Source organism: Hypanus sabinus, chromosome 16 (genome assembly GCF_030144855.1).
Source record: "Hypanus sabinus isolate sHypSab1 chromosome 16, sHypSab1.hap1, whole genome shotgun sequence".
Taxonomy (NCBI): domain Eukaryota; kingdom Metazoa; phylum Chordata; class Chondrichthyes; order Myliobatiformes; family Dasyatidae; genus Hypanus; species Hypanus sabinus.
The window spans coordinates 24,033,425-24,050,046 of NC_082721.1; the positions used below are offsets into that span (position 1 = coordinate 24,033,425).

The 16,622-nt window shown below is 40.2% G+C and overlaps 1 protein-coding gene across 3 annotated transcripts in view; it reads left to right on the forward strand.

The window, feature by feature from the left end:
- Positions 1-16,622, forward strand: part of arhgef18b (rho/rac guanine nucleotide exchange factor (GEF) 18b) — a 211,033-nt gene that overhangs the window by 142,568 nt on the left and 51,843 nt on the right. For all 3 annotated transcript variants that reach the window (XM_059991291.1, XM_059991289.1, XM_059991290.1), the window contains 2 exons: positions 9,700-9,767; positions 14,318-14,372. In XM_059991291.1, coding sequence (XP_059847274.1) covers positions 9,700-9,767; positions 14,318-14,372 — 123 coding nt within the window. The remainder of the gene's footprint in view (positions 1-9,699; positions 9,768-14,317; positions 14,373-16,622) is intronic.

Below are 16,622 nucleotides of genomic sequence, written 5' to 3' on the forward strand. Positions count from 1 at the left end.
TTCCTCCTGCACCTAAGTAACATATCAGTGTATGAAATTTGTGTATGGATAGCAGGCAGGAGCTCTAACTCTGTTGTGCAGTATTGGTAGATACTGATCTTTGGGTCTATATTTGTTGTAGATATGTAATCACATGACATTGGAGTGCAGTGCCAGATTGTTTAACTTGGAGGGTAAAATGCACTGAGTCTGGAGTCTCATGCTGGTGAGAATGAATCTGAAACTGCATAACTTTGAGACTCAGGCTTTCAGTATTTCCTTTGTATATCATGAGCAACTGGTGAAGTTTGGGTGAATAATAAACAAGAATCAGGGATTATATGATTTTGTTTTTAACTGCCATGTGCAAGATAAGGCCAGTGGCGGCAAATCTTGGCGGAATTCAGATGCATTTGGCATAGGTTCCTGCCTCCTGTGTGGTGCCAAAACTACACAACTTACTCCACCCAGCTTAATTTCAGCATTGCAACTTTGGAGGACTATAGACTTGGAAGCAGTGGAAAGAAACTTCAGTGAGTATTGAAAATTTTTGACCTTCCTACAGACCTCCTGCTTTAAAAATTTCTTCTGCAGCATTCACTTTGTTTAGTTAGCAGTCTGGTCATAATGCTTTTTGCATGTCAGTGGTTACCTTAGAACAGAGCAAAGCTTGCATTTATTAAAAAATTATGGGGTATTATTGGAGTTATCTTAGTATACTGCACAATCAGAGGGACTTGTCTTGCATAAATATTCTCATTGAAGTTTAGTCTGGACTCGCAGCTGGCATAAGGTCAGTTGTACATATCGTTCTTTTTGCTGAAGTCGTTAGAGATCTGTGCTCTTGTCAGATCTTGCTTCACATTTTTTTTTTGTTATATCTCACATCCTTGAAAGATTACCCCAGCATGAATCACGGACTTTATGAACGTGGACTTTATTAAGATGTGACATTGCTTTCAAAGTAAAATCTTGCTTTTTTGCCTGTTCCTTTTCAAAGATGTTTTCCTTCTCACACCAAAGTTGCTGTATTATATTCAATCAAGCATCAGAAGCTATTTTGCTTTACCCTAGCTCTGAATTCAGTTGTCACACCTACTTTCAACAGCCAAACATCCGTGTTTTATTCTGTTAATATATAATTTGGATTCTGACTTACGACTTCTCTGTGCTGCTAAAGAACCATAACATGGAAGTGGACTATTTTAACTAACTAGACTTTGTTGACATATATCTTCCACTCAAATAAATCTTAATCATATTTACTTAACCATTTGTCCTTATTCACATTTTCGTGTAATACTGAATGTTCATAACTTTTCTGCCATTTGAGAATTTTGTGGCTGCACTATGTGTCTTTGATGTAAGTACATGCACATATTTGTTTTAAGTTTCTGAATTCTCACATTTTTAGTAATCTACCTGAAATCTGGTAAACTTCATAGCATAGAATTAGAAATATATGGTACAGGAGGAAGTTGTCATTCATGGCAATGGTAATCTTGGCTTCCAGCTGTGATCTGAAAATCTTTGAATGATACTTAATGCTCACTCACCCAGTTGCTTTATAAATTTAGTGATGGTTTCTAGCTCTACGTCCTTGTAGGCAGTGAGTCCCAGACTCCTACCATGTTCTTGAATTGAAACATTTTTTCAAATCTCTTCTACTCCAGCATTTTACTTTAAATCCAATTTACTTATTATTGAGCTCTTTACTGTGGAAATGGATTCCTCCTGTTCATCTGAAGTCTATTAAAATTGGATGTAGTTGAATTAAAACACTGCTCTTTTCCAAAGGGTAATTAGAGCAAATCCACTCTTTAATCATATCTTAAGATTCCCCACAGTTGATGACAGCAGTGTACCTTCTCTAATGCTGTCTGATCTTCCGTGTAATGTGACTAGAATTGGACACTATAGCCCAGATGGGAGCCCAGCTAATGTTTTGCAGTTTCTGCATGATATACGTCCCTGTTGCTGTTGACCCCACAACAATTGCAAATTTTACTTTTATTTATCCTGTCTCCATCCTTTTGTATAAACACTTCAATCAGATCTTTCCATGATCTGTATTATTCTATGGTAGTTGCGGGGCGGGGGGGGGGGGGGCAGAAATCCAAATTTGCTTTTTGTATAATCTTTCACTGTCTCCTTTATTTCCTATGTTGCAGCACGAGGCCAAGTATCACACAAAGTACTCTGACTAAGGAGTATTTTGGTTTTATTTATGGTTACGAATAGTGTCATTGTTACATGATCAGCTTGGCTTACTAAATTCATTATCTTTGTCATTTCAATTGCCTGAGCTATTCCAAACACTTAGGTTGAATGGAAGGATATTCGAGTGATAGATTGGATTGTACCCCAATACAATACAAGCAGTGAGGCTTTACCTGCAAGAAAGCCTCCTTTGGGATTGCACTCTGTATGTTTACATTGAGGGAGTAGCAAATAATGACAGGCCAGTCAGAGATAATCTTGTTGGTTAATGTTTGATTTGAGTAAGATGGTTTAATTGGTGGGTACAACATCAATCTAGTCCTAAGAAACATCAGAGAAAATCTTCCTCATATTGACATATGCCATGGATTTGGATAGGCAGGTGCGTTCTTCAGGGCTTGTCAGCTTGGACTCTTAATATTTGGTAATTACCGTTGCCATGAATAACAATTCAGTGAAGGCCTAAGTTAGACCGCACTGGATCTTTATTCCCTATAATGCAAGAGAATGAGGGGTGACCTCATAACTTAATAAAATCATGAGGTATATGGATAAGCTGTGCAGCCATAGCCTTCTATGCAGGGTTGGGGGGTCCAACAGAACAGGTTACAGATACAAGAGCGAAGAGATTTGAAAGACCTGAAAGGCAACTTCTTTATACAGAGGATCATGAGTTCCCAGAGGAAGTGGTCAAGGCTTGTACAATTGCAACATTCAAGAGGATTTTGGACAGGTACTTGAAAGAGAAGGGCTTGGAGGGTTATGGACTAAATACTTGCAAAAAGGACTAGCAGGAAAGATACTGTGGTTGGCATGGTCAAGTTGGGCCAAAGGGTCTGTTTCTGTGCTGTATTACTCTGCGACAGTGATGCTTGGGTATTACACTAATTCTCCTTGCACAATACTAGTATTATTTAAATAAAACAGTCACATCTTTTCCTGCTATCCTGACCAATACTTAAATTCTCTGCTAACAGAACATTGCTTATGTAGCTCTCTATTCATGTGATCTGGTAATGTGTGAAATTCAAATTTAAATACATCTTATCTACTTAATTAAAAAATGTAATGAGAAAAGCATTGAGACTAAAAGTATTTGTCCTATTTTCTTGCTCCAGGAAACTTAGCACCTTCTAAAGTTAAAAATAAAATACTCACAAACCAAATGGACCTGGCAGGAAGGGTGATTTGTGGAGAACTGAACACAATAGTTTTATACACAACAGTCAATTCATTGCTCTGGTAGTGCTGCCAGAGGTGTATGCAGCTAATCATTCCATACTGTCACAGTCTTGTATTCAGTTTGAAACTGAAAGTATCAGATACTCTAAGATGGGAACACCATTTTCAACACTTGATGTGTGGGCGTTGCTGGCAAAACAGATCCTTATTACAACAAAGTCGTTCATTGACTCCTTCAAACAGCTGTTGAAGGGTCAGGCCAAGCACTCACTGAAAACAGCTCCACAATGAAACCAGCAGCCTGGGGTCTTCCTTGGTTTATTGGCTCAGGTAATAATCAATTTAGAAAGAAAGCATGATGTGCTCTGTATGAATTCCACCATACTTCTTACTTGAACTAATCCAGGAACCCCTCATCATATCTACATTTTGACTCCGTCCTTCATGCTTGATTGATCGACGAGATGTCTAATGTTGAGATGTGGTAGACTGGAGATAGTGTGGGGGAGATGGGGGAATCTAAACTTTACTAAGACTATGTATTATACAGTATACAAGTTAGGTTTTAATTCCTGAGAAACAGGTTTCAGTATTGCAAATGGTCTCAGTCTAATTGAAACACCAACAGATCAGGCTGTTCATCAGAGGCCTCAACACTCAAGGGGAAACCTTGCATTGAGATACAATATTTTTATAAACTAACAATACAAAGCCATGCTATTGTTGCTTCTGGATTAAAGCAGTACTGATCAGCCTCCCATGTGTATCGAGCTTCAAATTCCATGGTGTCCACATTTCCGAGGAGCTCACCTGGTCCCTGAACTCCTCCATCCTGATCAAAAAGGCGTAACAGCGCCTTTATTTCCTGCATCAAGAAAGCTCACCTCTTTCCCAGGATACTGACGGACTTTTACCGCTGTACCATTGAGAGCATACTCACCAACTGCATCTCAGTGTGGTTTGGCAATTGTCCTTTATCAGACCGCAAAGCACTCCAGTGTGTGGTGAAAACTGCCCAGCCAATTATTGGCACCCAATTGCCCACCATTGAAAACATCTACCATAAACGCTGCCTGGGCAGGGTGAAAAGCATTGTCAAGAATGTATCTCACCCTAACCATGCACATTTTACTCTCCTCCCATCCGGTAGGCACTACAGGAGCCTCCGCTCCCACACCAGCAGGCACAGGAAGAGCTTCTTCCCTGAGGCTGTGACCCTGCTGAACCTCACATCACAGCGCTAAGCAGTATTGCACCCATATTGTACTGTCTCAGTACTTTTATATTTGTGTGCTGTAGTACTTACTTTTTATTCACAGTTATTTTGTAAATAACACTGCTTTGCATTTCTGGTTAGATACTAACTGCATTTCATTTGGCTTTGTATCTGTACTCAGTACAGTGACAATAAAGTTGAATCTAATCTAATGTCCACACTATGTAACTGTTATTCCAAAATGGGTCATCAAAATTCAGCTGCTACATTTTGGAAGAAAAAGAGAACAAAAGTTGTGTTAATTACTCACTTTTGTTCTTGCTGATCTAAACTGGTTAAGCAACATGCCAGAGCTCATCATCTCTCATCCTATTTTCATGGTGTTTATCCTCCTGTCTGTAATCATCTCTAATTCTGGCCTCTTCATCTTCTCCAGAATCATCTCTTCAGGTCCTAAGACCTTAAATTCAGGACTTCCTTTCTAAACTTCATCTCTTCATACCTCCCCCAATAGATACTGGTGGATCAGAATTTGTGCCTTTAGATTTACATGGTGGAGGTGCTACAATAGTAAATTTGATTCCCTATCTGATGAAAGCCAGCAGGCTAAACACTGGCTTTTTTCTCCTCAATTGGCAAATCGTTTTTTTTTCCCCCTGGGTGATCACATGGATTTGGGCGGGATGAATAATAAAATAAAATGGGCGGCATGGTGCCCTGTTGGTTGGCACTGTTGCCTTGTGGGATTCGGTGAAAACTAGAGTTAAGATTGGGTCAGCCATGATCTTGTTGAATGGTGGAGCAGTCTTGAGGGGCCGATTGGCCCACTCCTGCTCCTATCTCTTATGTTCTTATGTTCCTTCACCACTCTGTCTACTCATGCAGCTGCTTTCAGCAGACTGTGCACTGTCTGACTGGAACACAACAGTGTTCCACAACACTTGGCTATGCCCTGCTATTCACTGTGTGTCCTATCTTAGTTTGAATGTTGAAAATGCATCACATCACACTTACCAAGGTTGAAATTCATTTGCTGTTCTGCAGCCCATCTTCCTAAGTGATCAGGATCTCTTTGCAATTCATTGTAACCTGCTTCGCAATCAACAAGACCCCTAACTTAGTATCATCAGCATTTTTACGAATTGTGTCATGTATATTCATATCCAAATAATTTACATAAAGAATATATCCCAACGCAGACCCCTGGGGTACTTCACCAGTCACGGGCCTCTAGCTGGAAGTTGACCTTCAACCATCACCCTCTGCTTCCTGTCATCAAGCCAGTTCACCTCACTAGCTCCCCCTAAATCCCTTGCAGTCTAACCTTCCAGATCAGCCTGCCATGCAGGACCTTATCAAAGGCCTTATTAAAATCCATACAGACAACATCTATTTGCCCTGCCTTCAGCTATCCCCTTAGTTACCTGCTTGAAAATTTCCAGACATGATCTCCCATGCACAAAAAACATGCTGACTATTCTTGATCAGGCTTTGACTTAGATAGTCAAGATGATAGATTTTGTCTCTCAGAATTCCCTGCAGTAACTTCACTGCAACTGAAGTCAGGCTTGCTGCCCAGTATTAACTGTCCTACCCTCCAATGAAACAACAGTAGCCACCCTTCAATCTTCTGGAACTTCACCAGTAACTAACGCCAATGCAGATATTTCTCCAAGGCCCTTTTCAATTTCTCTGGCCTCCAATAATATCCACTTCATTGGTCCTGAGGATTTGCCTGCATTAATGTGCTTCAATGCTGCAAATGCATCTTTCTTCATATTATGCATATGATCCAAGACTTCATACTGAGCAAAGCTTCCCCTTAGGATATTGCTCTCCCTCGGCTTCAAGTGCACCCTGTCCCTCTTGTACAGGTTGCCTCAAACCCAGAAAAGATCCATGAACCTGAATCCTTGCCCCCTAAACCAGCTCTTCTGCCACAATTTCATCTGGACTACCTTTCTATTCCCATTAAGAAAACACTAATACTCATGAGTATTATTTTTACCACTGTATTGGGCTGTCAACTTTGTTTTTGAGCTCAAGTAATCATCAGAATTTGAATTCATAGCCTAATGTATTTCACAAACCTGTCCAACTGTCCAGCAAGTTACATAAATGATGAGCAGAAACTCTTGTGATCATGTTCTCCCTTATCCTGTTGATAGATTCTGAACATCGAGCAACCACGTTGCAACTGTAATTAAAGCAATGAATTCAAGTTTATTAATCCACTGTTGCCTTTGTTTGTTCCTTTTTGCGTCTTGTGGTGCATCAGGTGGCAACCTTGCCGTTTCTGTAACATTTTTGTCTGCTTTTTATGAGGCCGTGTTGCTAACTCGATGCTCATCAGCATGAATGGAAAGCATGCAGGGAGCCAGCCTGACTCGAACGCGGGTCCACTTGTCTTGAAGTTTGATGTGGATACCGCTATATCACCAGCCAGCATAATGCACTGTTAAAATCGTTACATTGTAGCGGTGTGCTACACGCAGCGCTAAAATTACGACGCAGAGTCGGTAACTGCAGTTGCAGGAAAAAACTTTATTCGAAATCCTCAGCCTCACTTTTAAGCCTCCCTCAACCTGCCCCCCGTGGCGCAGAGGCTCCAAAGCTCTGTGCTCGCAACCCCCTGTAGGCTATCTAATTGTGAGTCGGTTCAGATGTGCCAGGAAATGGGTCGCCACAACATTTCCAATGCTACCTTTGCTCGTCATTACTTGGGCAGTGTATTCAATTCCTATGAAGAGACCAGGGATTTAAACAAATATTTATGCTTCAACAATACTGCTTTTAATTTTTTGGTTCTTTGAGATCTAAGATTCATTAACGTTACTTTTGAATCAGTCTATTAGCAGTAAACCATCTAATTGAAAGACCAGCATCAGTTGGCTTTATGCAGATTCCAAATATACATGATTATATTTTCCTCAGATTAAGGAATAAATTTGTTGTATAGCATCCTTCCTATCTCCTTAACATATTGTGAACTGCTTTTGAAGTACAGTTGCTATTTTGTATGGAGAAAAAAGGCATGGACAACCAGCACACAAAATCCCACAGTAAGTGAAATGAATTACCAGTGTATCAGTCTTGGACAGCTGTATTTTGGCTAGTGACTGAGAAAGGGGCCTTTAAATTATACTTCAAGCTCTTGTACATTTACCCAAACAAGTATGCTGGGGCCTTATTTTGTTTGAAAGATAGTGCCTTCAATAAAGCTGTACCTACTGCATCCTACTCTGCATTGTCAACTCAGATTATTTGCTACAGCAGTGCTTCAATCTTTAACTGAACTGCAGAAAATTTAATTCAATAATTTTATTTTTGATGCTGTCCAGAACCTAGTGCTTGCTTCATTGTCAGTGTTGTTCTTGGATAACTTTGAAATTTCATTATGTCTCCTGAGAGTTGAAGTCCAATATTAATGGCAACTCTCAGGTTCATTTTTTTTTACTTTTTGGAGTCAACAAAAATTGCTTTAAGTGAAATCCAGGATTAGAAATCATCAGCAATTCTAAAGGAAGTGGTGAGCTAGACAGAGCAAAGATTTCCTGATAAACAGTATCACCAGCCAGAGATGTTTCTGCATCAATTTACAAGAGCTGATGTATTTTATGCAGCATTAACATTGCTCAAAATGTTAATTTTGAGTGTTTTTAATTTTTGTATAATACCAGTCCATAGCTTGGTTGAAATTAGTATCAGCTGCACACATATGCTTGAATGTGCTGCCCAATTTCTCTTTGAGCCTTTTTCATAATATGTGAATCAAAGTCAGAATTGCTTGCTGCGTTTTTCTGTTGCTGCTTGCTGCAGTTTAAATGAAGAATTAATTTATGTGCTGGTATGTTAATAGAACAATATTGGCTGATTACTTGTGTGAAATTATTTTCCATTTTTAAAATTAATCAATTTGAAGGCTATATGCTATGTGAAAGTGTTGTGGATAAGCATGTCAAGAAGGTACCTGGTCTTATCCCAAGAATTCCTGAGGCCGATAGTGCAGACGGACATTGTGGGGTTAAAATAGATCAAGGTCCCTACAGGTCATGATTGTCTTGTGACTGATGGAGGACATACTTTTCAGCAGGCGGCAATCATTGCGAGCAGTTGATTGGCTGAGGCAGCATGAAGTTCAATAAGAGCTCAGGGCATTTCTGGATTTTTCGGCAGGCTGCAGTCATACAATCTATTAGGCACTCAGCAGAGGCCAATAAAATGAAGAGCGGTGTAAGCAGGCCAAGTGTAAGCGGGTCCAGAGGAGATTCACAGGAATGAAAGGGTTAATCTAAAAGGAGTGTTTGGCTCTCGGCCTATACTTGCTGGAGTTTAGAACAGTGGTGATCTCATTATAACCTATCGAATATTGAAAGGCCTAGATAAAGTGGATGTGGAGAGAATGTTTCCAAGAGTGAGGACATAGACCAGAGGGCATAGCCTCAGAATTCAGGGATGTCTCTTTAGAATAGAGATGAGAAGGAATTTCTTTAGCCAGGTGTAGTGAAAATGTGGAATTCATTGCCACAGATGGCTATGGAGGCCACGTGATTGGGTATATTTAACTGGAGGTTGTTAGGTTCTTGATTAGTCAGGGCATCAAAGGTTACGAGTTGAAGGCAAGAGAATGGAGTTGAAATGGATAATTGGCCATGATGGAATAGTGGAGTAGACTTGATGGGCCGAATGGCCTATTTTGCTCCCATATCTTGTGGTCTATGGATAGTGCAGTATATGGCTATAATGGAGAGAGAAATCTATCTGCCCAATTTAGAATGTCTTGTGCCCCCATCTGAGCCTCCCCCTTGGAGATAGATGTCTTGAGTCCTCTGCCTGACCCAAAGACAGTTCATTCTAGCTAGAACTTGAAGTGTTCCAGTAGTTGTTTTTAATCTAAAGATGCTGTTTTACCCATGTCAATAAGTGCCACTTGTGGTGGTTATTTCAAATTGGTGTCATTGTATTAGGTGATATAAGGTGGGAAGGAAGGTTGTCAAAATCTGAAATGTTAATTCTTTTTCTCCTTTTTGGTGCCTGACCATTGAGAATTTAAACATCTTCTGTTTTTTTTTAACTTTTGACATTTGTGTGTTTCTTTGCAGACTGTGGTGTGAATGTACACAAAAACTGCAGGAATCTTCTAGCTGAATGCAGTACTTCCAAGAGCAAGGTTAGTGTTTCTCCTGTGTTTTGTGCAGATCCTGCTTATCTTGTTTATATGTTGTATTTGGTTGTTGTTATTTAATCATTTCTCTTTTCTGTGGAGACAAGAGTCTTTTGTTGAGCTGGTTTCAAGGTCAAGGAAGATATTGGAGATAAAAAATAGAAAGTTGCAGCAGCGACTGTTGATCGATTGTTGAGATAGACAAGTTCCTGTACTCAGCAGTGTTGTGATTCAGCAGGTGGAATGGCTCACTGCAGAACAAGAATCCACAGTACTTTCTTGTTAAACAATTTCCAATGTACTCTGCAGTTTGTCTTTGCAGCATTAATTGATTGCTGCACTCTCATTTTTTCCCTTGTGCTTGAAATTATGGAGCTCTTCTCCCTGTCTTTCTCCTTTATGATATCCTCCTTCCTCTCTCCAAGCTCCTTTTTTCTGATTTTGCCTTCCTGATTTTGCCTTCCTGGGTCTCTGACACTGGTTTTCCTCCTCCTAAAAATATGCGTGCTTTTCAAACCTTGTGACTTTATTGAGGCTTCACCTTAGTGCTTGTCATCTTTGTTTTGTGCACTTTGGACTTGCACCACAAACCAATTTTAATTTATTGCCAGTGTTCCATAAGGAAAGTTTTAATAAGATTCAAGAACATTTATTATCAAAGAATGTATAAATTATACAACCTTGAGATTTGCTTGCTCAGAGGTAGCCACAAAGCAAGAAACTCGAAAGAACCCAACTTAAAGAAAGATACTGTAGATAACATTCTGGGATATATTCTGTTTGTTTCTTTCCTTCAAGTGGCCAGCACCCCAGCACAGTGTTTTGATTAACTTACACTCATCAGTACTGAAGGTCAGCTAGTGATGACATTCTGTTACTGAAAGAATCAGAGTTGATTAAATTTCTGGCATCATCTTCACTGAGATCTTAATATAATGATCTGTTATTTTTTTTAAAAGACAGAAGTAAACATGAATGCAGCTGTATTTCACATAGACGAGAGTGAATGTCCTCACCTATGGCACAGTTTTAAGGTGCTGGGAAGTAGAGGAGATGTCAGGTGTAAGTTTTTTACACAGAGTGGTGAGTGCGTGGAATGGGCTGCCGGCGACGGTGGTGGAGGTGGATTCAATAGGGTCTTTTAAGAGACTCCTAGATAGGTACATCTAGAAAATAGAGGGCTATGGGTAACCTTAGGTAACTTCTAAGTAAGTATATACGTTTGGTACGGCATTGTGGGCCGAAGGGTCTGTATTGTGCTGTAGGTTTTCTATGTTTCTATCAAGGAACTTTGGTGACCACATGTAATTATTCCCTTGTGCTCTGATTTCCTCCCAGATACGTATGGTCTATAGGTTAATTGCCCAAGGTCTATTGCTGTTAGTGTAGGTGAGTGGTAGAATTTGGGTGAAGTTAATGGGAAAGTGGAGATGGTGGATATGCATTGCACAATATTTAATACTATTTGAAACTAATCAGCAAATGACACAGCCTTTACCAAAATGCAGGACATCCCAGAGAATATTCTAGTACAGAATGAGAAGTTGAGGTAATGACCATCTCCATTCCCCACCTGCCCTTAACATTTAATGGCAATGCTATTGCCAGGTCTTCCTGAGTCCTGGTGGTCAATATAGGCCAGAGGCTTGACCAGGCAGAAATACTGGTTAGAGGATTCTGGGGATTCTGTGGCAAGTGACTCGCCTCCTGATACCTAAAAGGTTTCCACTACCTACAAAGCAGGAGCATGGTGGCATGAACGAAACTTAAATAAAAATGTGTCCCCGATGAAATTCAACTCAACATCCAGATCAAAGCAGCGTGCCTTGATTGGCATACATTAAAATCTTTGTTCCCTTCATTGTTGGCACAGTAGCTACCATATACAGAGAATACTCCCATTTACTCACTGTGGTTACACTTCACAGCACTTTCTAAATTCCCTTCACAGTTTCAGCTTGAAATAGTGGTTTCTGTTCCAGCTTGCATTTAGAGGGAGCGATAAATCCAAGGTGGACTCTGCTTGCTCTTGGTGTCACTGAAGTCCAGGCTTTGAAAGTTGGAGAGCTCCCAACAACAGCATTTGACTGACCTCAGTTGCTTTGAATTGAGTTAAATTGAACTGCAGTTTAAGGATCACAGATGATAGTTTGCATTAGTGACTTTACAACCTCTTAGAACATTTTGCAAGCTCGTTACTGTGCTTAACTGGACTGCCCACCCCCACTCCCCCATTCTAACGGTAATATAAGTTGACCGGCAATGGACAAATAATTACAGTTGGTTTCCACATTGCTCCAGTTGTTGCAGTATGAGCCCAGAGTGTGCTGGAGGGAGGCTTTTGGTTATGCCTTGCGGATCAAGTTGAATGATAAATGCCAGTGTTAATGAGATATTTATTTCCTGAAAATTATTGGATCAACATAATGCTTCTTTATTTCAAATTGGCTGTAAATGCTTGAAAATGTATCTGGACTGTCTGGACTGTGCCAGAGCTGCGGAAGTGGCTCAGAAAACAATCAGTTTATTTATATGCACTTAAGTACTTTGATTGCAGTCATTATCTGTTCTCTTCTCTCCCCCCCCCCCCCCCACACCCCTTTTCAACTTAGTGTTTTTAAAGACATGGATAAATATACACACCCATGGCGAGGCACACGATGCTTTGGATTTAACCTATCAAAGATTATCTGCTCAGCATTATGCTGAAAGAGTAAGCAGCTCTCGGTCCAATAGTGGTTCCCACCCAACTCAAGCAAATCAGCTGGATCAGTGTTGTTGTTTTCATCAACATAGCATTAGTCACTTCCAATTCAGACACTGCTCTAGGTTTAGTGTGGAGTTAAGCTCCCATTTATGCACTTTGTCCTGCATTTCCACTTCCAGCAGTGTGATATCTTTCTGTTCCAGCACCAGCCTTGAAGTCTAGCAGTTTGTGCAGATTTCTGGTGAGACTCTTTTTTTGTTATTGACACTCTGAAGTTAGCAGAAAGTGGTGATTTTAGTCCCCTTCGTGCATGAGGGTGGTGGCTGTCTGAGGAGCTGTAAAGGAAGTAATTTAGATATTTTCAGGTCAAGTTGAGCAAGGATTTTACAGGTAAGTGTATCACAATTTGTAGTTGCCAGAAGAGCAGCAAAATTAAAGCATCTTTTCTGAGGCTGACTCCTGCTGGTGTTTGATTCCCCAGTGGGGTGCTGAGTGTGAGGAAAATCAGTAATTCCCTGTTATTATACAGATTTCAAGCTTGACGTGAACAACCTCAAGTACAGACCTGGAATTATACTGAAGATGTCTGTCATAAAATTGGTGCCTTTGCATGTAGATGGTGTTCAGTATTTAGACAGCTGTGTATATACTTTAAACTGCAGTTCTTTGGGATAAAATAGCATTTGAGTGCACAGACCAACTGTAAAGGTCTTTTCCTGGATTTACTTGTTTCTGGTTACATTAAGATATAATAGACCTGTGAACCCATCAAAATGATTTGCAGTGAAGGATATTTTTGGAAGAAGGATTCCATCAATTGTCCATTGATAATTTAGCCATAATAGTTTATAATGCCTGTAGTTTGCTTGATGCTGTAATCTCTCCCCTCAACTGTTGCCAGAAGCAAAGCATTCCATGCTCCAACCCTTTGCAACTCTTCATTTTGCAAAAATACTTTAAAATTAATGACCTTCATCCCTAAAAACTTAGAAACATAGAAAACCTACAGCACAGTACAGGCCCTTCAGCCCACAAAGTTGTGACGAACATGTCCCTACCTTAGAAATTACTAGGCTTACCTATAGTCCTCTATTTTTCTAAGCTCCATGTACCTATACAAAAGTCTCTTAAAAGACCCTATCGTATCCACCTCCACCACCGTTGCCAGCAGCCCATTCCAAGCACTCACCACTCTCTGAATAAAAAACTTACCCCTGACATCTCCTCTGTACCTACTCCCCAGCACCTTAAATCTGTGTCCTCTTATGGCAACCATTTCAGCCCTGGGAAAAAGCCTCTGACTATCCACATGATCAATGCTTCTCATCATCTTATACACCTCTATCAGGTCACCTCTCATCCTCTGTTGTGCAGTCTTGCATCTCTTTTACCCCCGAGTAGTAAAACTGCCTTTGCTCTGGAGGTCAGCCGTTCACTTGCATCCTTCTTGCTAAGAAGTTTAGATTACTTAACGTAGTCTTTTTCATAATTCACTCTATATTTTAAAAAAACCTTCATGCTTTCAAGCTACCTTGTGAGTGTCTGATCTATAGGTCCCTTGTATATATTGAGACACACCCCAAGTAAATGTTGATACACTTCAGGGCAATATTGACATACTTCCAGAGATCCCAAGGACATTCTTAGGGATTTCTGGTTAATATTCATTTATGCCCATAAATGTAATAACTTATAAAGAAAAAAACACATTCTTACAAAGGACATTTATTAGTCTGCGTTATCAGGGATGATATTTTAGAGCAGTTGATAAATATAGTAATTTATTGACACTACAGAGTACAGTTAACCCAGTGCAAATATTAACATTTTATCTAATCTTTTTCCACAGCTAAAGGATTCCCAGCAAAAACTTACAGGGAGCCCACAGAGCACAACCCATCACGGTGAGTACTTCACAAAAGCAGATTAATGGGATGTTAGACACAAATTGTGGAAAATATCCTGTAAGTTGGGCAGTATTTTTAAAGAGAGAAAGAGAATTGATATTTCAGGACCATGGCTTGATGCAAAGAGCTTAAGATAAAAGAGCAGAATTAGACAACTCGGTTCAGTGAGTCTGCTTCGCCATTCCATCATGGCTGATTTATTATCCTTCTATAACCAAGAGCCTATCAACCTCTGCTTTAAATCTACTTAATGACGGCCTCCCCAGCTGTCGGTGGCAGTGAATACCACAGATTCACCACCCTCTGATAAAAGAAATTCTTCCTCATCTCCGTTCTGAATAAACATACCTCTGTTCTGAGGCTGTGCCCTAGGATCCTAGACATCCACTATAGGAAACACCCTCTCCACGTCCACTTTGTCTAAGGCTTTCAATATTTGATAGGTTTCATTGCGGCCCCCCTCCCCCTGCCTCATTCTTTTTAAACGCCAGTGAGTACAGGCCCAAAGGAATCAAACACTCATCATGTTAGCCCTTTCATTCCTAGAATCATTCTCCCCTTTCCAATACCAGCACCTCTTAGATAAGGGGCCCAAAGTTGCTCGCAATAATCCAAGTGCAGTCTGACCAATGTCTTTTAAAACCTCGGCATCACATCCTTGGTCTTATATTCTAGTCCTCTCGAAATGAATGCTGACATTGCATTTGCCTTCCTTCTGACCAACTCAACCTGCAAGTTAACCTCTAGGGAATCCTGCACCTCTGATTTCTGAATTTTTATCCATGTTTAGAAAATAGTATTTGCCTTTTATCCTGCCAAGTGCATGACCATACACTTCCCTCCACTATATTCCATCTGCCACTTGCCACTTCTTTGCCCATTCTCCCAATCTTACCAAGTGCTTCTGCAGACACCCTGCTTCCTCAAAACTACCTAACCCTCCACCTATCTTTGATTCATTTTCAAACTTGACCACAAAGCCATCGATTCCATTATCCAAATTGTTAACGTAGATGTGAAAGGAAGTGGCCCTGCTATTTGCCCTACCTGCGGAACACCACTAGTCACTGACAGCCAACCAGACTAGGCCCCCTTTATTCTGATTCTTTGTCTCCTGCCAATCAGTCAATCTTCTACCCATGCTGGTATCTTTCCTGTGATACCATAGGCTTTTAACTTGTTAAGCAGCCTCATGTGCGGCACCTTATTAGAACCCTCTGAAAATCTTTGTCTATTTTGCCTTTTATTACCTCAAAGGATTCCAACAGATTTGTCAGGCAAGATTTTCCCTGAGGAAACCATGCTGTCTTTGACCTCTAACTACCCCAAAACCTCATTTTTAATAATGGACTCCAACATCTTCCCAACCACTGATGTCAGGCTAACTGGCCTATAATTTTCTTTCTTCTGCCTCCCTCCCTTCTTCAAGAGTGGAATCATATTTGAAATTTTCCACTCCTCCAAAACCATTCCAGAATCTCATGATTCTTTAAAGATCTTTTCTAAAGCCTCCACAATCTCTTTAGCTACTTCCCTGGAGCGTAATCCATCTGGTCCAGTTGACTTATCTACCTTCAGATGTCCAGTTGACTTTTTTACGATCAGACCTTTCAGTTTCCCAAGCACCTCATTAATAGCAACTACACTCACTTCTGCCCCCGACATTGTTGAATTTCTGACATATTGCTATTGTCTTCCACAATGAAGACTGATGCAAAATACTTAGAGTTTGTCCCCCACTGCTACCTATACAATTTCATTTTACAACAGTCTGATATCTACTTTACCCTCTCTTTTGCTCTTTATTTATCTGAAAAATCTTTTGGTATCCTCTTTGGCTAGTTTACCTTTATATTTTATTGTTTTTCTCCTTGCTGTGGTTTTTCTAGTTGCATTCTCTTGGATTTTAAAAGCTTCCCAATTCTCTAACTTCCCTCTAATTTTTGCTGTTATCTGCCATTTTGCTTTTATGCTGTCTTTGACTTCCCTTGTCACCGATGGTTGCTTCATCCTCTAGAATACTTCATCTTTGGGATCTGTTTTAATTAAGGTTTTTTATCTCCCCTCTGTTTCACTGCTCTTACTTGAAGCTATCATTATGGCAGAAATAGTGAGATTTTAGATAGAAGTGGTTCCATCAGATGGACACAGCATGGATTCATGAAGAGCAGGTCCTTCTTGACAAACAGGGTTCTTTGAGAATACAATGAGTGTACTGGGATAGAGGGGAATAAGAATAGGTGGATT